This window comes from Panthera leo, chromosome E2, assembly GCF_018350215.1.
Source record: "Panthera leo isolate Ple1 chromosome E2, P.leo_Ple1_pat1.1, whole genome shotgun sequence".
NCBI classification, from domain to species: Eukaryota; Metazoa; Chordata; class Mammalia; order Carnivora; family Felidae; genus Panthera; species Panthera leo.
This window is the reverse complement of record NC_056693.1, coordinates 14,546,287-14,567,479: the sequence shown is the minus strand read 5'-3', so window position 1 is coordinate 14,567,479 and position 21,193 is coordinate 14,546,287. Positions and strand designations below refer to the sequence as shown.

Genomic DNA, 21,193 nt, shown 5'->3' with positions numbered 1-21,193 from the left:
GGGACCATACTGGGCTCCCGTTCATGCACTGGTAAAAGCATTTAGGCACTGTTGTAGGCACTGAATACAGCAATGAACGAGACATACAAATCCCCACCCTCCTGGAGTTCATCTTCTAGTGGGAGTTATTAGAAGGCAGTAAGTGCTTTGGAGAAAATAACAGAAGGGAAGGAAAATAGAACTGTGGTGGGGGGGGGCGGTGACATTTCTTAATCAGTGGTCAAGGAATGCATCAGGTGATTTGAGCAAAGAGCTTAAAGGTGAGGAGTGAGGCATGCACCTACGTGGGGGGAAAAGAATTCTAGGTAGAGAGGATTATAGGTGCAAAGGCCCTGAGGCAGGAAGGGCATGGAGGGTTGGAGACGCAGAGAGGGGTGTGATTGGGGCAGAGTTAGCAGGGAGAGTGGAAGGAGAGGAGAGCAGGGAGGTAACATGGGAAGTTGCGCTGGGCCTTCCGTGCCATGACGAGGACTTTGCCCTTTACTCGGAGTGACATGGAGCTATGGAAGTTTCCTGAACTGAGAAGGGATGTGATCTGACAGGGGATCACAGTGCATGTGGGAAACAGTGTGGAAGTAGCATGAGAGCAGGAAGACCAAGGAGGGGCCTAAGGCAGTGGATCAGGCAGCAGATGAGGATAGACGACGTCAGGGTGCAGGCAGAGGAAGGAGTGAGGAGTGAGCAGAGTCTACATAAGCGTGGGGGAATTTTGTGCTTTGTAATTTAATGATGTTAATATTCATCCCGCAAAGCCAGACAAGTGCTACTATGAGAAATTACTAAAAACCTGCAAGAGAATGCACCAGTCTGTTCCATTCATTGCTGTATCGCTCTGTGCCTAGAACTGGGCCTGGCACAGAGAAGGTCCTCAGTAAATGTTACCAAGTGAATGAAAAAACCCATGCTGTTTTGCGTTCTATGTGCGGGGTGTTCCAGCCACACAGAAGCATTTCTGAAAATCTGTTTAAATATTAAGATGGAGAATCTGCTAAGTTCATTCGGCATTTCTGGAGGCTGTGTAATAATCAGATGGCTCCAGTTGGGGATCATGTCACCTACTTCTTATGGATTTTTACTATTTCCCTTCCAATTAACAGGATCTTTTTTTAAAGGACGAAAATACTGAGGGGACAGGGCAGATTTAGGGTTGCCAGCCCTATTTTCTGGAATCCTGGCACCATCTCCTGGCTCTGAGGTGTTTCACCTGCCAGCTTGCTCCGCAGCCCTGAAATTGGCAATTCCGGTGAGTAGTCAGTGGGCGCCTTCTGGTCTGGTGCCGGGGACACAATGGTGGCTGCAAGAGTCCTAGGCCCCGCCCTCTTGGAGCAGACAGGTGCCCTGACAGTGTCAGCCCAGAGTGGTCGGGGCCAGGATGGGGACAGTACAGAACACCCGGGGCTGAGAAGGGGGGAGCACCGAGGGCTTTCCCCAGTTTTCTCCTATGCCCAACTCCCTCTGAACCTACCTTTTAGCTTCCTGCTCTGACCGCAACACAGTTCTGCCCGGAAGGCATGCCTTCCGTCCAGGCCTTCCAGGAAGGGGCTGTTTTCTTCAACTCAGCCCTCAAGCCACCAGGCCTGCAGATGGGGTGAGACCCTCCTAGCTCCTCATTGCCTAGCTCCCAGAACTCCAGATAAACTCTCCTCTGAATCTTCCTACCGTGTCCTCTCTGCCTCCTCCCTAAGCCTCTGACTTTGAAGTCTGTGCACTCACACTGTAGCCCCAGCTCCCATTCCTGTTGCCTGTTCTCCAAAGTCACCGCGGCTCACCTCATAACTTTTGCTCCGGGCCTGCTGTCAATCAGGCTCCTCTTACCGTGATTCTTGGTGATTTCAACTGTTCTGGCCCCTCAGTGCCTTGACCTTCTCTCCTCTAGTGATCTTGTCCTCCACCCAACCCTTCCTTCCCATGCTCACACCCCAGGTGGGGTGGGGACACAGTGGTGACTGTGGCAGCCCAGAGGTCCTAGCCCAGTGGGGGAGAAAGACCCCTCCCCAGAGAGCGATACCCCCGCCCAAACCGCAGCCCCTTCAGAATCGAGTTCCATGCGTCTCAGTGTCTGCCCATCGCGTCAGGTCTCTCCAACTCACGCCCTCTAAAACTACTGTTCCAATGACCCTTCGGCCATCAATCCGTTAAACTAACCTCTTCCCTGTCCCTCACCCCCTTCATGATCACACCATTCCCACCGCCCAGGATGATTCCTCATCCATCCTTACTACCACTCCGTGGCTCATACCCTCACGCTTTGTACTTGTTTCTTTTCTTTTTTTTTTTTTACCCAACTGAGTCTACCCTCTCTCTCCTCTGCACTTGCATCCTGGCAGCTGAATGTGGATAGAGAAAAACCCACACTCTGGCTGGCTGGTCTCACTTTGGATTCATGATGACAAACCCAAGTGGGCCCTAATACTGCCCAGCCAATCCTACCACGTGCCCTGAATCCATTCATTCTCCCATTTTCTTTCTTTTTCTTTTTCTTTCTTTCTTTCTTTCTTTCTTTCTTTCTTTCTTTCTTTCTTTTTCTCTTTCTTTCTTTCTTTCTTTCTCTTTCCTTCCTTCCTTCCTTCCTTCCTTCCTTCCTTCCTTCCTTCTCTCTTTTTCTTTTTTTAAATATTTATTTATTTGTTTTTGAGGGAGAGAGAGCGAGCATGCGAGCATGACTGGGGGAGGGCAGAGAGAGAGGAAGACAGAGAGAATCCCAAGCAGGCTCCGCACTGTCAGGGCACAGCCTGACGTGGGGCTGGAACCCACAAATCGTGAGATCACGACCTGAGCCGAGATCATAGAGACCGATGCTTCACTAACTGAGCCACCCAGACGCCCCTCCCATTTTCTTATTTTCCCTATTAGTAGTATCGGCAACATGTTAATTTTTAAATGATATGTCAAAGCATAATTTACATATCATAAAATCCGTAAGTATATGTATGGTTCAGTGAATTTTAGGAAATTTATGTAATTGTACAACCATCACCTGACCCAGTTTCAGAATACTTCTGTCTTCCCATTTCCTACAGATGGAATCACACAATGATGGGCATTTGAGTTGTTTCCAGTTTTTGGTTATTACGAATAATGCCGCTAGGTACATTCATGTACAGATAGTTGTGTGGAAATATGCTTTCTTTTTTTTTTTTTGGTAAAGAGTTCTAGGAGTCAAGTGACTGAGTCCTATTGTAAGAGTATGCTTACCTTTGAAAGGACCTATTTTATTAAAAAAATTTTTTAAATGTTTTATTTTTTTGAGAGACAGCGAGAGATAGAGAGCAAACAGGGGAAGTGCAGAAAGAGAGGGAAACACAAAATCCAAAGCAGGCTCCAGGCTCCAAGCTGTCAGCACAGAGCCTGATGCGAGGCTCGAACTCACAGACCACGAGATCATGACCTGAGCTGAAAGTCGGACGCTTAACTGATTGAGCCTCCCAGGAGCCCCTCTCTTTCCCTTTTTGACCCTTCCCTCCATCCAATTGTTCATCTTCTCTTCATCCACTCTTTTAATCATCCATTTCCTCCTCTTCCCATTTCTCCACCCCTCATTCACCCATTCATGTCCCCTTCCTCCCTCCCTCCCTTCCCCCTCCTTTTCACCCATCCACCCATCCATCCATCCACCCATCCTTTCACCCCCCAATAAATATTCATTGTGTGCCAGATGCCCCAGGCATCTGACAGCTGCTGTGCAAGAAGGAGAGTCATGGAGGAGAAGGCATAAGGCACACACATCAGCATGCAGGTTAGCCCAAGATATTTATTCAGTGCTTTCACAGGTGGCCTCAGTGGCTCATCAAAGGGGTAGAACAGGGTAGGGGCACACAGGGACACTGTGCACTCTCCAATTATTTCAGTCTCCAGGAGGGTCAGGTCCTGAAGTGCTCATTCCTGGTGGATGGCTGATCAGCTGTGACTGTAAAAGACAGACTCTTAGCACTTCCTCTTGCAGACTGAGCACCTACCCCGACCTTCTGCTTCCCACGAGGGCCCCAGTGCCCCTGCCCCAAGTGGCCTGGCTTCCATGCTACATCCCTCACCATGCGGAGAAGTCCTGCGCTCTCCAGCTCTCCAATGTTGTCTTCTGGGAGTCATGCCCATCATTGGTCTGGTCCCCGTCAAAGTTTCCGCAGGCCCCACACAGCTTCCCAGCATGGTCACTGCTGACCATCACGGCCAGCTGCCCGTTGGTGCCAAGCCACACCTGGACCCCTGCCTTCTGCTGGACTAGCACAGAGCCATCGGGGTTCTGACGCACGGACACAGATGTTAATACCTCAGCTGGGAGAGCCACTTGGAGACCATTGACCTGGTGGTGGTTGAGGAAAACACAGAGTGTTACCAGGATGGAGACTCCAAGCAAGACAAGAAGTTCAAGGAGCAAAAAAAGAGACGCAGGTGCTGAAAGCAATGAAGATGTGGATGGATGCACTGAATGGAGAGATGCATACACAGCTAGCTGGGGATTTGGGCAGAGGTTCAAAGGACAGAGGACAGATGGACAAAGAGACGCATCAGTGGATAAATGGTCATGCACAAAGCATTCTAAGGGCAGCCAGGATGGTGGGGAGCACTTTATACCAGACAGATAAATACATGATCAAACCCCAGCATCATCCTGTTCTACTTTTCAAAATAAAAGAAGCTTTAAGCATGTCCTGTAAGTTATTGGTTCTCTAACAAAAGCAATTGCATGACTTAATTTTTCAATGCTGATGTCTAAAGACAAATAATGACCTGGAAAGTATCACAGTTATGTGAGAAAATTCCTGTTTCTCTATCATAAGCTGTGGACTCAGTAACCTTGGTAACCCTATCTGAGTTTTTCCTTTAAATAACTGTTGTCTCTTTTCACTGATGAGTTAATCCTTATAAAGTTAGACGCTCTGGAAAACCTTCTTTGAAAGAAAAGTTCTTTTTTTCTAAATGTTTTGGGTCTGGGTCTTCCTCTGGCAGATGATTGGAAAGATAGGTAGATATACCTGGATGGATGGATAGGTGGATGGATGGATGGATGGATGGATGGATGGATGGATGGATGAATGTGTGGATGGATGGATGCGTGGATGGATGGATGGATGGATGGATGGATGGATGGATGTGTGGATGGATGGATGGATGGATGGATGGATGTGTGGATGGATGGATGGATGGATGGATGGATGGATGGATGTGTGGATGGATGGATGGATGGATGGATGGATGGATGGATGTGTGGATGGATGGATGGATGTGTGGATGGATGGATGGATGGATGTGTGGATGGATGGATGGATGTGTGGATGGATGGATGGATGTGTGGATGGATGGATGGATGTGTGATGGATGGATGGATGGATGTGTGGATGGATGGATGGATGGATGGATGTGTGGATGGATGATGGATGTGTGGATGGATGGATGGATGGATGGATGGATGGACGGATGTGTGGATGGATGGATGGATGGATGTGTGGATGGATGGATGGATGGATGGATGGATGGATGGATGACTGGATGTGTGGATGGATGGATGGATGGATGGATGTGTGGATGGATGGATGGATGGATGTGTGGATGGATGGATGGATGTGTGGATGGATGGACGGATGTGTGGATGGATGTGTGGATGGATGGATGGATGTGTGGATGGATGGATGGATGTGTGGATGGTTGGATGGATGTGATGGATGGATGGATGGATGGATGGATGGATGGATGTGTGGATGGATGGATGGATGGATGGATGGATGTGTGGATGGATGATGGATGTGTGGATGGATGGATGGATGGATGGACGGATGTGTGGATGGATGGATGGATGGATGTGTGGATGGATGGATGGATGGATGGATGGATGGATGGATGACTGGATGTGTGGATGGATGGATGGATGTGTGGATGGATGGATGGATGGATGTGTGGATGGATGGACGGATGTGTGGATGGATGTGTGGATGGATGGATGGATGTGTGGATGGATGGATGGATGTGTGATGGATGGATGGATGGATGGATGGATGTGTGGATGGATGGATGGATGGATGGATGTGTGGATGGATGATGGATGTGTGGATGGATGGATGGATGGATGGATGGACGGATGTGTGGATGGATGGATGGATGGATGTGTGGATGGATGGATGGATGGATGGATGGATGGATGGATGACTGGATGTGTGGATGGATGGATGGATGTGTGGATGGATGGATGGATGGATGTGTGGATGGATGGATGGATGTGTGGATGGATGGATGGATGTGTGGATGGATGGATGGATGTGTGATGGATGGATGGATGGATGGATGGATGGATGTGTGGATGGATGGATGGATGGATGGATGTGTGGATGGATGATGGATGTGTGGATGGACGGATGGATGGATGGACGGATGGACGGATGTGTGGATGGATGGATGGATGGATGGACGGATGTGTGGATGGATGGATGGATGGATGGATGGATGTGTGGATGGATGGATGGATGGATGGATGGATGGATGGATGACTGGATGTGTGGATGGATGGATGGATGTGTGGATGGATGGATGGATGTGTGGATGGATGGATGGATGTGTGGATGGATGGATGGATGTGTGATGGATGGATGGATGGATGGATGGATGTGTGGATGGATGGATGGATGGATGGATGTGTGGATGGATGATGGATGTGTGGATGGATGGATGGATGGATGTGTGGATGGATGGATGGATGGATGGATGTGTGGATGGATGGATGGATGTGTGGATGGATGGATGGATGGATGGATGGATGTGTGCATGGATGGATGGATGGATGGATGGATGGATGGATGACTGGATGTGTGGATGGATGGATGGATGTGTGGATGGATGGATGGATGGATGTGTGGATGGATGGATGGATGTGTGGATGGATGGATGGATGTGTGGATGGATGGATGGGTGGATGGATGGATGGATGTGTGGATGGATGGAAGTGTGGATGGATGGATGGATGGATGTGTGGATGGATGGATGGATGTGTGGATGGATGGATGGATGGATGGATGGATGTGTGGATGGATGGATGGATGTGTGGATGGATGGATGGATGGCTGGCTAGAAGATAGGAAACAACATCTGTGTCACTCGGCACCTAGCCTGTTGTAGAGGGAACAGGGCCGAATGTATTCACAAAACCAAATTTTTCCTGGGAATCATCTGCTGGGGACAAAGTGGTGATCAAGACAGATGGGACCATTGTCCACCTGTGGATTATATTCTAGTGATGGAGAAAGGCAATAAACACAAATAATGGATAACTTCAGATATCGAGAAGTATGTTGAAGGAAGTAAGAGAGGGTAATAGCATTGAGACTGGGATGGAGAGGGAGAGCTTCTGTAGCTGGTCAGAAAAGGCCTTACTGTAGAAGGAGTACTGGAACTGAGACCTGGAGGGTGAGAGGAGTCAATGCATACAATCTGGGCAAAGAGCCCTGTAGCGGCGGGAATAGCCAATGTGAAGTCCCAAGGCGGGAACAAGCTTGGTCTGCTGTACAAATAGCAGAAAGGCCAGTGTGGCCAATCATTAGCATGGCTAATGAGGGAAGGAATTACAGGAAGTGGGGCTGGAGGCCAGCAGGAGTCAGATCACACAAAGCCTTGTAGGCCAAGGAAGGCAGGTGGCTTGAGTTTGGAATGCTGCTCTGGGAAGCCACCGTAGAGTTCTACCCCTGATCTGATTCACATTTCTAGAGCATCTGTCTGCCATATAGAGAACTGTTTCTTGATAGAGGGGCAAGGGAAGGTCAGGGGTAGGTGTCTGTTAACCTGAATTATGGATCAGGCAGATGGCCAGAGAAAAGGAATAATTGGTCCTGATTACCCTAAAGAGAGAACTCAAGCCTCCCTGCTTCCAGCAGGGCTGAGTCTTGGACCATCTCCGTGTGTTGGTGGGAGGACACAGACCATCCATTGAGGGAGGCGTGCATGGATCATGGCTGTATCTCTCCCCTGAATCCAGAGAACCCCGGTGGATGTCTCTGCAATCAACAAACAGGTCATGGAAATAGGGACGTGCTCCTCTAGGGACTTTAGTGTGGCCTGACATCCATGCTTGGGTCAGGGTCTCTGTCACGTGGGCCATGAATGATTAGACCGTAAGCCGGCATCAGCTCTGTTTGGCCAAACAGATCCTCTCTCAGAAATTTGAAATTGGTGTCGTGAGAGCTATGGAGTTTGGTAAATGCAAGGCAGCTCTAAGTGAGAGGAAGTCAAGGGGCAGAAGGGAGGGGGCAACGGGGCTGGAGCAGACTCCTGGAGGCAAACAATGACAGGCCTGAGGGGGTCCCAAAGAGCAAGATGAAGGGCAGGTGAGGGAAGGATCAGTGGCCCAGTTTTGTCAGAGTCCAGAGCAAGTTCCCACTGAGCACCTGGAAACCATCTTGGTCCCTTGTAGCCACGGTTACCACCAGCATCTTGTTCCCATCAAAGTCGTTGGGAACAGAGCCTGGTGCTGATGGGTTCAAAACTGGTGGGATCCCAGGCACTGTCTGAATTACTTAAATAAATGATTTCACCTTCTTAGGCCCTTGTTTATCCTCTGTGTTAAATGTCGATAATAGCAGTCCCTGTCTTGTGGGTATGTTGTGGGGAACCACAGAGAATGAAATGGATTTGGTGAACAGCAAGTCTAAAAGACAGAGGCATAAATCCAGATAATACTGCCAGGGCACCTGGATCCAGCCACTCCTGAGGCTCTCTCCCTGGATTTTCCAGTTATGTGGGCTAGTAAATTCCTTTTTGCGCAAGGCGATCTGAATTCCTTTTCTGTTACTTGCGACCAATAGAGTTTCAATGAACACTATTATCAAAACTACTAATTCGCTTGAGCGTGTTTTTGCTCCTCGAGAACTCAGCCAGAACAGAGGGACTAGGTTTGAAATACTGAGACCAACACAAATCCAGAGACTAAACTGCGGAGATCTGGACAAAGAAAATGCAAGACAGATGGGCAGCCAGGACTGTGGGGACACCGCAACAGGAAGAACAAAAACCCAGGGGAGACAGTCCCCCGCCCCCTCATGCCCCGGCTTACCCACACGCCCTTCTTTGGGCTCACAGTCACGAGCCCATCCTGGAAGAAGATGTGAGCCTGGCCCACAGTTTCAACTCCGCCACGGCAAGTCTGGACATCAGCGACCACACGGTACCAGGGGATGGTTTTCTGTAGTCCCGGGCAGCGGTAAGACATGTCATAGATGCCAGGGGAGGTGACTGCTCTGTGGAGCCCATCAAAGGTGGTGAGGTTGGAACCCACCAAGAGGGAACAGAGACCTTGGGGGACCCAGCAGTCCCGGGCCTCAGCCTGGACTTCACATATGCGGCCTGGCGGGCAGCTGGATGCCTGGCACGTCAGGCCGGTGCTCGAGGAGCAGGAACAGCGCTTGCTGCAGTCTGAGCTCAGCAGTGAGGAGTTCACCTGTGCACAGAGAGAGGGGCCAGGTTACTGCGGTGTGATGGATCGGAACCTCCGACACAATCCTCCAGCCCTCTGGACCCATGCAGAATGATTTTGCAGCAACTTCCTTTAAGAGATGAAATTTACGGGGCGCCTGGGTGGCTCAGTCGGTTAAATGTCTGACTTCAGCCCAGGTCATGATCTCACAGTTCGTGAATTCGAGCCCCACATTGGGCTCTGTGCTGACAGCTCAGAGCCTGGACCCTGCTTCAGATTCTGGGTCTCCCTCTCTCTCTCTGCCCCTCTCTGGCTCGTGCTCTCTCTCTCTCTCTCACTCAAAAAAAAAAAAATTAAAAAAAAAAAAGACAAGAGATGAAATTTACTTCCCCTTCCCCCACGAATCTGGGCTCACCTTACAACTATACTTTGGTTATTATAATGCAGCAGAAGCAATGCTTGTACCAAATTCAAGCTTGCACCTCAGGGACCTTACAGCTTTCTCTCTCTCTTTCTTGGAACCCTGCCCAGCCACCATAGGAATAAGCATGGGCTAGTCTGCTGGAGGATGAGACCCCATGGGAGAGAGACAATGATCCCAGCTGATGCCACTGTACTCCAGCTGGCTCTCAGCTGACCCACCTTCTCTATGTTCACTACCTGATGACCTCATCAGATTTCATAAAAACCGAAAGCAACGTCTGATCCTCATTTGGACTCTGGCGCAGGGGAGCAGGTAGTCGTTGTAGAGGACATTATGAGGACAACCAGTAAAATTCAAATACAATCTTTTAGAGTATTGCATCAGTGTTCATTTCCTGATTTGGAAGTTAATCCCATCATAACCCTGTAAATGAACTTCCGTCTTGGGGAGTGCATGCTAAAGTACTTAGGGGCGAAGGGACACTGGGTCAGCATCATACTCTCAAATGCTTCAGAAGAAATGTGCATATAAACTTACACAGAGAGGTTGCGAAAGCAAACGTGTCAAAAGGTCAACAAGAAACTTAAACGACAGGTATCTATCTGGGAGTGCTTTGTACGATTCTTGCAAGTTTTCTTAAGTTTGGATTCTTTAAAAATAAAAGTCTGGGTGGCTCAGTCGTTAAGCATCTGACTTTGGCTCAGGTCATGATCTCACAGTTCATGAGTTTGAGTCTCACATCAGGTGAGCTCGTGCCCCACTTCAGGTGAGCTTGAGCCCTGCTTTGGGTAAAACATGAGCCCTGGGTGAGCCAGGCTTCTCTCTCTCTCTCTCTCTCTCTCTCTCTCTCTATCTGTCTCTCTCTCTCTCTCTCTCTCTCCGACTCTCTGCCCCTCCTGGGATTCTCCCTTCTCTCTCTCTCCATCCCTTGCTCACTTGCACACTCTCTCAAATAAATTAAATAAATAAATAAATAAATAAATAAATAAATGTCTGAAAACATTAAAAGAACAGATGTAACAAAAGAGATAAATACCATCTCTCTACGGATGGTTCCCCAGCCCAGACTTCTCTGGTGAATGCCAGACTCACGAATCTAGGAAACCTGGCACAGGCAGAGCTGTCAGGGCTGGGATGGGGGAAGCACAGGGGTAACCCAGCCTAGGGGATCAGGGAGGGCTTCCTGGAAGCAGTGAGACCTGGAGGAAGGAGAAGTTTGGCATGTCCTTCCCCAGAAGGCTTGAACTTCCAGGCCTTCTAGCCTATCTTACCGCCATTAATAAAATGGGGATGAGTGAGTATGGAATGTGGTCATTCATCTTTCCTTTATTTGGCAAATAGGCTTGTGAGGGGGCAGGGTGCCTGGTAGTTCAGAAGGTGGGTCCAGGCTGCTGGGGTGTCGGTCCAGGCTGCTGGGGTGTCAATCCCAGCACCCCCGCTTGCTAACCGACAGCCTTGGGCTGACTTCTCTTTGTTGCGATAGTGCCTGGTGCATAAGATCATTAAATGAATTCGGGGCGCCTGGGAGGCTCAGTTGGTTAAGCGTCTGATTTCGGCTCAGGTCATGATCTCACGGTTTGTGGGTTTGAGCCCCGCATTGGGCTCTGTACTGTGAGCGCAGAGCCTGCTTCGGATCCTCTGCCCACCCCACCCCACCCCCCACTGCCTCTGCCCTTCCCCTGCTTGTGCTTGCTCTCTCTGTTCTCAAAAATAAATATTAAAAAAAAAGGATCATTCAATGAATTAATATCTATTACAAACTTGGCGCACAGCAAGAGCTCAGAAAACATCAAGCACAAAAATTAATCAAATTTTCAACTTCTATCATGAAACGATTGCCAGCCTCACTACCTGCTGCACCATGTGTATGTTGCTGGCATTTGTACCGTATGATGAAGGTGGAGGCTGAGGCCCGGTGCCCGGCAGGGACCTTTCAGGCACAATGACACCGGATCCTCAGATACCCATGGTGCATGGATGATGATTAACCCCGTGTTCTAGATGAAGAAAGGCTCAGATGAGGGGACTGTAGGAGGCGGGGTAACAGCCCCCCAAATATAACAGGTTTCAATTCCTGGGACCAGTCAATATTACCTTATGTGAAAAAAGGGGTGTTTGCAGATGTGAGAAATTAAGGATCTTGAGATGGACAGACTGCCCTGGGTTATCTGGGTGGGCCTTAAATGCAATCACATGTATCCTTATAAGAGGGAGGTTTTGTGACACACACAAGGAGGCAAGGAGGAGGGGAAATGGGACACAGAGGCAGAAATTGGGGTCAGGTGGCCACAAGACAAGAAAGGCCTGCAGCCACCAAAAATGGGGGGAGGAAAGGAGTGGATTCCCTCCTGGGGCCTCTGGAGGGAGTGCTGTCCTGCCCGCACCTCGATTTTGCCCCAGTGACCCTGATTTCTGACGCTGGCCTCCAGAACTGTGAGAGAGAAAATTTCCCTGGTTTGAAGCCACCAAGGTTGCTTGCGGACCTTTGTCTCAGCAGCCTCAGGAAACTAAGACACTTTACCAGCATTGAGTCACCCCACTGGGAAATGGAGGTGGCTTCTCTGTCCCCATCCTTGAGGGGGTCGGCAGAGAAGCTCTGAGTCTCCCTCGGGCTCCTCTACCCTCCCTGCCCACCTCCAGCCCGGGCTCACCGGCAAGTAGTGGCCGTCATGGGTGCAGCCGCAGTCCTGCACGGGGACGCAGGTGCCCTGCGAGAGCAGGAAGCGGTCGTCACACTCGCAGCCCTCAAAGCAGCGGCTGGTGCAGCCCGTGAGGCCGGAGAGAGCGGCACAGGAGCCCTGGCAGGAGCGCGTGCAGGTGGAGTAGTGGCTGTGGGCAGGGCACTGGAGCGCTGCGGAGGGAGGAGAGAGGGCGGGGTCAGGCCTGTGGGTGTCGGGCCCTGCCCTTGGCATCCCACATACCGGATCTGGGCTGGCATGCTGGGGACACCAGCTATGAAGACAGTCTCATGCCCTGCCCCATGGAGCTCATATCAGTGGAAAAGATAGTCCCAGTGCAGTGTGTGATCAGGGCTGCAGGCGGAGGCGTGGACAGAAAGGTCAGGGCCCGGATGAGGCCAAAACAGGGAGTTGTGAGGACCCCCCTGGGCTCTGCCTGAGCAATCGATGGATGGTGCGGCTGTCCGGAGATGCAGACTTGGGGTCAGAGAATCGGAGGGTCAGGTTTGGGGTGAGATGCTGATGTCATATGGGAACACAGCAGGTGTGAGGGACCCGAAGGACACCCAGGGGAAAGTGTCCAGGAAACCACTGGACCCCCGAGGCTGGCAGTCAGGAGCGAGGTCAGGGCCGAAGACAGTGTCCCCTGTCAGCACTGAGGACAAATCTAAGGCCACAGGGGTGGATGACGGCCCCCGATATGGGTGCTGTCCTGCGGAGAATGAAGGAGACACAGCCCTGCCCTGGGAGTTTGAAGGAAATGTACCCCCATCCTGGGGGGCCCAGGTGAGTCACAGACTCAGGCTGTATTATGTGAGCTCCTGGTCTGTCTGACCACCCCTCCCAGGGCCCCACAGAAAGGGTTCAGGATGAGTCCTGAGAAAGAGCTCTGTCTGTGGTTTCAGGAGCGTGGGCCCCTGCAGGGAGCCTGAGAAAGAGTCAGCGGGCCAGGGGGGGAGCAGACAGGGAGTGCTGTGGGAGAAGCTGGGGGCGGGGGGTGTGGGAGGGGCATGCTTCAAGAGGGAGGCACTGCTCCTGAGAGGCAGACAGGACAGGAGCAGGTCAGGAGGAGTCCCTGAGCCTGGTCTGGAGTCTTCCGAGGGGCTCCCCTGGACACTTACGGCAGAAGCTGTCTGTCCTCCAGGGTTTCACGGCCCCACCGGACGCCTGGCAGTCCGCCATGTAAGCGGCCAGGCTGCGGCAGAGGAAGGTGGTGTTGCCCTTGTGGACACACAGGTCGTACACGCACTGGCGGAAGTACTCAGAGGGGTTCAGCACTGCGTGGCAGCCCGCGAAAGGGCCCTGGGGGTCCCGGACCCGACCGCAGGCCTGGATGTTCTCATAGGGCGCCGTCTCCTCCGCTGAGCACACGGGGCAGCCGCCCGGCCCACAGCCCTCGCCACAGCCCTGGGAGGAGCTGGGCGCCCGCCACCCGGCTCCAAAGGCGTCCACGCTGGGGGCCACGGCGCCACTGGGCAGGACAAAGTCGTCGCTCCAGTTGCCGTTGAAGTTCCCACAGAGGCCACAGAGCCGGCCATGGAAGGGGCTGGGGATAGATATGAGGACATGGGCATCGCCGTCAAAGAGAAGCCGCAGTCCCTTGGTTGTCTGCAGAACCATGTTCCGGCCCTCAGCGGTCACCCGCACACGACCTACAGCCACAGGCAGGGCCACAGCCTCGCCATCCACGGTGACCTGGGTGGAAAGGCCACGGGGGGGTCAGGGACTCACAGTACCACAGGTGAGACAGACCCCTCAGACTCCTGGCGTGGAGCTATGTCCCTCTCAGGCCCTTTGGGGTTGTACCATGTCCTTGGACTGCCCAAGGGTGGGACTGTGTCACCTTCAGACCTCCAGATCTGTGTCACCCTTAGTCCCCTTGGACTGGGGTCATATCTCCCTCAAGCCCTCAGGGTGGGCCCTGTCCCACTCAGAACCTGCCTCCCCGCCCCCCCCCCCCAGAGTGGGGCCACGTCCCCTTCAGACCCCCAGGGTAAGGCCACGTCCGCTTACTTACCCTCAGCCCCCGTGCCAGTACCACAACCTGGCCAGCCACAGTAACCACCAGCTGTTGGGGATCTCCAGCCGCGTTCTTCTCAAGCACAATGACAAAGTCCTCGTCCCCAGGCTGTGGGCGGCAGACTTGGGCCAAGATGTAGGAGCAGGAGCCGTGCAGGTCATAAACACGCCCATCAAGGGTGACATAGTGGATGCCACCGTTGGCCAGGCAGCGGCCACAGCCTGTAGGGTGACAGGCCTGGACACCGTCCTCCACTCGGCACTCCTCGTAGGGTCCGCAGGCCGCGCCCTGCTGGCAAGTGACTTGGCCACCCGGCCCGCACTCGCAGCGCCGCTCACACTCAGGGCCTGGGTAGAAGGACTCGCCCAGAGGGTAGTAGCGGCCCTCGTGGAGGCATCCGCACTGGCCCACAGGCACACAGGTGTCACCACTGAGCACGAAGCCGGCATCACAGACACAGCCCTCCCGGCAGGTGTGCACGCAGCCGTCGGGCACAGAGAGGCTTGGGCAGCTCACGGGGCAGGAGTCACCGCAGAGCTTGTAGTGGCTGTGGGGAGGGCACTGGAGGGCTGTGGGGACAAAAGGGGAATGAGCCGGGAGGGCAGAGGGAGGGCCCCGGGGCGGGGGGGGGGAGGGTGACAGAGTGGGAGAACCGGCCCAGGGGAATCTGCATGTTCTGCCTGAGAATATTTCATGAGCGAATCCATCCAGGGATCTGAGCAGAGTGTCTGATCCAGTACATCTAACTGGGGGATTCGGTGTGGGGACGTGGGGACCAAGTCTCTCTGACCACGTCGTGGGTCGGCCTGATCAAAAATTTCTATAGATGAAGTGAATTTGACCACCTACATCTGACCAAGATATGCGGGATTGGAACCAAACGTGTGGGTATCTTGGGGGGTGGCTCTGACCGGGCTGCGGGACCAAATGTATCCCGTATCTCTGGTGTGAATACACCTGACTGTGGATGTCTGGCCTGGAGCCTCTGATGGAGTGTCTCGGACAAGGTTGGTGTCAGTGGGACTCTGACCACGTATATCTGATTGGGTGAAGCTGACAGGATAAATCTGACCAAATGTGCCTGAGGGGGGAATTGCCCTGGACTCTCTGACCGTGAGCCTGTGGATATCTACCTGGGGCTCTGTCAGGGTCACGATTCTACCTGGGAGTATCTGCCCGAGTGTCTCTAACCGGAAGCGTCCCTGGCTGAGGTTATCAGACCAATTCTATCTGACCTTGTGGATTTCAGTGTTTGAAACAGGGTAGGTGCATCTGACCAGGTGTAACTCTCTAGGTCTCTCTGACCAAGGGCACCTCGCTGAATAGCTGTCTGTGACAGGGTCAACCACCCCAGTCTATCTGACTAGGATATCTGAGCACACGAATCCCGGAGAGGATCCAGCACCTAGGGTTTCTGACCAGGTGTGCCTGAGTGTCTGCCATTGCAGTATGTGACCTGGTGCATTTCCGTGGGTAAATGCCACGGTGTACTTTTGACAGGACCCACGGAGGAGAAGACTCTTGTCTAAGAGCCGTGTGAAGAGGGCAGGCGGGAAGACGCCCACTGTGTGGACCACGCGTGGATCCGTACTCACGACAGAAATCCGGCCGCCTCCACTCGCCGAGCGTGGCCCCCGCGGCCTGGCAGGCTGCCACGTAGGCCTCCACGGCAGGGCAGAGGCCTCCCGGATGGCCCTGGGCTTGGCAGGCATCCAGCAAGCAGGCCTTGAAGTAGTGCTCCGGTGGCAAGAGGCGGTGGCAGGGCGCCAACGGGCCGTCGGGGGCCGAGATCACGCCGCAAGCGTCCGGGCCGCCGAAGGGCTCCTGCTGCTCGGGCGTGCACTGAGGCGGGCACGGCCCGGGGACGCACTCCCCGCAGCCCTCCGCGCCGCCCACCTGCCAGCCTGCGGGGTTCCCGCCCACCGCCTGCAGTTCGTCGGCTGGGTCCCGGTTGTAGTTCCCGCACAGGCCACAAAGGGCGCCCGCGTACGCCGCCGGCACGCGCAGGCGCACGAAGCTTTTCCCGTCGAAAGCCAGAGAGAGCCCGGTGGCGGCGGTCACCACCACGTCGGCGCCACTCAGGTAAGCGCGCAGGCGCGAGTCCAGCTGATAGGGCAGTGCTACGAGCTCGCCGTCCACCTGTGGGTACCGGGTAGGGGTGGGGGTCGTGAACGGCGCGGGCACAGGTTCGAATTTTGACTCCACTACCTACGGGGGGGTGGGGGGGGGGTGGGGAATGGGGTGGAACCCTGAGCATGTGATCTACACTGTGTGATAATAAGGATGGTAGTAGTAGGAGGAGGAGCCTCTATAGACACGACGCCACTGCCTCCTCACAGGACCCTCTGAGGCAGGTACTATTATTAGACCCATTTTATAGTGGAGTAAACTAAGGTTAAACTAAAAGAATAAACTAACTTTATTAGTTTAAATGGGGAAGACCTGCTGCTCCAAGGCCTATACTCTGAACCCCCTCCCCCCATCACGTCCCACTAACCTGTGAAAGGTAATCAGGGGACTGGCAGACCCCTAACTGTCCCAGACAACCCCAGGGCTCGTCTCTGGCCCCAGACCCCTCACCTGCAGCTGTCGGGGCCAGCGGGCACTGAGGGTCAGTCTGTGGTTGTACATGTGCAGGGTGACGCTGCGAGTGTAGCTGACGGCCTGGCTGCCCCGGTGCTCATTGACTACGGTGACCGTGAAGTTCTCGACACCCTTGGGTGGTGCAGAGCAAGGCGCACTCAGCAGGTACTCGCAGGTGCCTTGGAAGTCGAATCGGTGCCCATCCAGGGTGATGTAATGGGGGTCACCCCAGGCCTGACACTGAGCTGTGCTGACAGGGTGGCAGCCGTGCTGGCCAGAGGGCAGCAGGGCACATTCTTCACCCGGCCCACACTTGGCAGCCTTGCAGACCAATGAGCCACCCCCAGGCCCGCAGTGGCACCTCTGGGAGCAGGTGGCATCGGCCCAGAACTCACTGCCAGCTTCGTGGTAGGTGCCGTTGGCCCAGCAGCCACAGCCACCGTCCAGGGGAACGCAACGGTCAGCACTCAACACGAAGCCCGGATCACACTGGCAGCCTTCGGCACAGGGGCCCTCACATGGCGTTGGGGTCGTGGGGGGCGCGGGGGACGGGCAGCTGGCCGGGCAGGGTGGGCCACAGAGCTCGTAGTGGCTGTTCTCGGGGCAGGACATCTCTATAGGAGTGGATGGAGGAGTGGGAGGGAGAGAAAGAGAGAAAATGCTGTCGGGGGGTGGGGTCAGAGGAAGGGGAGGAGACAGAGGCAGAGAGAGACAAAGAGGGACAGGCGGAGGGACTGAGAGAAGCAGCAAGAGGCACCGACAGAGAGAGGGACACAGAGGAAGACTCGAACGGAGACCAGGAGAGACGGCATGAGAAACGGAGAGACAGAGAGACAATCAAAGGGAGACACAGAGATAAGCGCCAAGAGACTGAGAGGCAAAAACAGACAGAGAGAAACAGACACAAAGATCCAGAAAGACTGGGACCCCCTCCCCCCTCAGCTCCTGCTCTGCTCCCCCGGACACTCACCACAGCCGGCCTGCTCCCTCCAGTCCTTAATGACGATCCCGGCGGCCTGGCAGGCAGCAGCATAGGCGGCCAGGGCCTGGCAGAGGATGTCATGGGCCCCACCGCCTAGACAGACATCCAGAATGCAGCCCTTGAAGAAGCTGTCAGGAGCCACTTGGGCATGGCAGGCAGCAAAGGGGCCTCCCGCGCCAGGGGCCAGGGGCCCACAGAAGCCAGGGCCCTTGTACTCCTCCAGCTGGTCCCCAGAGCACGTTGGACAGGACCCCTGACACTCGTCCCAGCACAGCGGGTCCCAGCCTGGAGCTCGCCAGCTGCCGCCCCAGACCGGTATGGAGGGGGCCACGGTGCCATTCGGGAAGACCCGGTCGTTGCTGGGGTTGCGGTCCATGTTCCCGCAGAGCCCACACACGGCGCCGTGATAGCTACTAGGCAGCGTCACCTCCACTCGCCAGTCCCAGTCATAGGTGACCCGAAGCCCGAAGTCGGCTGCCAGCACCGCTTTCGACGCGCCCTGGGTCACTGAGAGCCGCCCTTCGGCCACAGAGAGAGGCAGCGCTGTCAGCACACCGTTCACCTGGGGGTTGAGGGGGGAAGGAGGCAAACAGAGCCCACTGGAGGCGGGGAGGCTCCAGCTCTGGCCCCCTGCCTCCCTCCCTCACGGCGCCGTGGCTGGGAGCTGCCAAGGCCTTCCTCACGAGCCACGGGTGTAGGTCACTTGACGTTGTGGGCGTTGCTAAAACCCTGCTCTGCTGCTTCTTCTGGGTCTCCCTATCTCCATCTCCCTCCCTTCCTCTCTCTCTGTTGTCTCTCCCTCTCTCTACATCTACACCTATTTCTCTTTCTGGATCTCTCTTTCTCTGAGTTTCTTTCTTACTCTGTATCTCTTGTTCTCTCTGGGTCTCCCTTCCCTCTCTGTGTCTCTCTCACACGTGCACTGACTCTCTCTGCATCTCTGTGTGTGTACGCTTTCTCTTTCCTGTGCATCTCCGAGTGTCTGGACATCTCTTCGGCACACTCACCATCATTCATTGAGCGCCTACCCTGTTCCATACCTCTCTCTCTCCCTGTGAACGGCCATTAATCTCCAATTCCATTGCCATGGGCAAGAAGGGTGGCCCGTCTCCCCCCACCGCCTCCCCTCTCTCCCTCATCTCCTTGAATTTCACTCCACGTTGGAGGCTCTGGGCCGCTCCCTTATTCCCTCACAAACATTCATGGCCTCTCACCCGGGTCAGACCGTCAGCTGAGCACTTATCATGTGCCATTGGATCCCCCTGTCACAGGTGAGGAAACTGAGGACCACCAGGAAAAGTCACTTGCCCAACATCACACGGCTCATAGGGAGAGACTGGATTCCAGCCTAGGTCTCTAAAAAGGCTAATGCTGAAGTCCTACATCAAAACCCTTAGCAAAGGGCTAGACTCCTTTAATACCCCACAGAGAGGTGATGTTTGCGGCTGTTATTGTTGCTTTTTGCTGTCCTTTTGTTTCAGGCCTAGGTGAAGAGAGAGCCCTCAGCTCCTAACTGTGGCTGGCAGGACCCCTCTCCCCAACTAGGGGGCTCAAGAGACCATCCTGCAGGACTTACCCGGACTTTGCCGATCTCGCCTTTGTGGATGGAGATGTTGACGCTGAGGGCAGACACGGTGACGAGCCTCACAAAGGACACAGCAGGGTTGCCCCGGTTCTCATTCTTGGTAGTGACGGTGAAGGGGGTCAGGCCCTGGGCGCTGACCCCTGGGCAGCCGGCGGCCGCCAGCACATAGTCGCAGGTGCCTTGGAAGTCGAAGTCCCAGCCATCGAAGGAGTGGTAGTGCGGGTCGCCCCACAGCCAGCACGTGGCCTCGTAGTTGGGTACACACACACCCTGCCCATCCTTCTCCTGGCACGTCTCCTGTGGCCGACAGGTCACACCGTGACACGGGTCTGGAGACAGGGAGAGAGGAACTTGTGGGGCTGCCCAGCACAGGCCGGCTGCTCCCCAGCCTCAGCCCCGGTCTGCCCCAGGGATTCTGCCCCGGGGCTAAGGGCTCCTGCAGGTGAGGACAGACACCAGGGGCTTCCCATCTGAGACCAAGCCCTGGGGGTCCCCCATGTTTGAAATCCAGGCCCTGTGGTGGACTGTGTCTAAGACCCCATCAAAGGCTCCCACATCCAAGGCCAAGGCCCTGCAGTTTGCTGTCTGAGACCCACACCCCGAGTACCTGACTGCCAAGACCTAAACTCTAGGGTCCCTACATCAGAACCCAGCCCCAGGGGTCCCAGTATCTGTGATGCCAGCCCTGAGGGCATCTATGAGGGCATCCACAGCCCCAGAGTTTTCCATGTTCAAGACCTGGGTCCCTATTATCCTGTCCAGTGGCACCAAGGGTCTCAGTTCTGGAGGCCCCATTCTTTTATCTATTTATCTATTTATAAGGAGTTATTCTCTGTCCTTCACCCTAAGAAACCAGTCCTGGGGGGGCAGCTCTGTGACTTAGACTTAATCTGGGGGGGGCCCATGTCTGAGATTGTTTCCCTATAAATCCCGATCCTCTTCTGGAGGGGGGTCCTGTATCTAAGACCCCAGCCTTCGTGGGGTCTCTACCTGAGACCTCAGGACTATGCTTTCTGTCTCTGTCCCTGGGGGTCCTGATTTCCCCTACCGTGAAGGGGAGATGGTGTTAGAAGCCCTGAGCCTAATCCTGCATACCAGTGGTCAGTAAACTATGGCATAGCCAGCTGCCTGTTTTTATAAATACCAGAGGGTTTTATTGGAGCCTCACCCCCTCACTTACATAGCCTACGACTGATTTCATGCCACAGTGGCAGAGTTGAGTAGTTATGACTGAGACTATAAGGCCTGCAAGTTCAAATATTTACCATCTGTCCCTTTAGGGAAAAAGTTTGCCTGTCCTTGCCTTATGCCAAGGGTCTCTGACATCTGCCCTAGGGAACCTAGCCCTGAGGGTCCCCAAAGCCTGCATTCTACCATAAGGTAGAACTCCACCTCCCAGCCTGGAAGGTCTGTGCCCCTAGCCCTGGGAATCCCAGCCCTGGGGGCCCCAGATTGGAGACCTCAATCCTTAGTCCTTTGTGCCACCCACTGTGAAAAATCTAGGTTCACACCTCCCGCTGCTCCAGAGTC

The 21,193-nt window shown here is 54.1% G+C and overlaps 1 protein-coding gene and 1 long non-coding RNA gene across 2 annotated transcripts in view; one reads left to right on the top strand and one right to left on the bottom strand.

Annotated features, from left to right (window-relative positions):
• Positions 1-3,731: 3,731 nt before the first annotated feature.
• The window catches only part of LOC122208398 (Fc fragment of IgG binding protein), a 41,846-nt gene continuing 24,384 nt past the window's right edge, over positions 3,732-21,193 (bottom strand). The window contains exons 12-21 of the mRNA XM_042919422.1: positions 19,655-19,992; positions 18,067-18,640; positions 17,094-17,710; positions 16,109-16,652; positions 14,511-15,082; positions 13,615-14,188; positions 12,467-12,666; positions 9,032-9,415; positions 4,032-4,300; positions 3,732-3,907 (exon numbers count right to left, since the gene is read on the bottom strand). Coding sequence (XP_042775356.1) covers positions 3,898-3,907; positions 4,032-4,300; positions 9,032-9,415; positions 12,467-12,666; positions 13,615-14,188; positions 14,511-15,082; positions 16,109-16,652; positions 17,094-17,710; positions 18,067-18,640; positions 19,655-19,992 — 4,082 coding nt within the window. The 3' untranslated portion in view covers positions 3,732-3,897. The remainder of the gene's footprint in view (positions 3,908-4,031; positions 4,301-9,031; positions 9,416-12,466; positions 12,667-13,614; positions 14,189-14,510; positions 15,083-16,108; positions 16,653-17,093; positions 17,711-18,066; positions 18,641-19,654; positions 19,993-21,193) is intronic.
• Positions 16,470-19,763, top strand: LOC122208399. Its single transcript, XR_006197218.1, has 3 exons — positions 16,470-16,595; positions 17,151-17,261; positions 19,560-19,763. It is a non-coding gene; the product is annotated as an uncharacterized LOC122208399 (long non-coding RNA).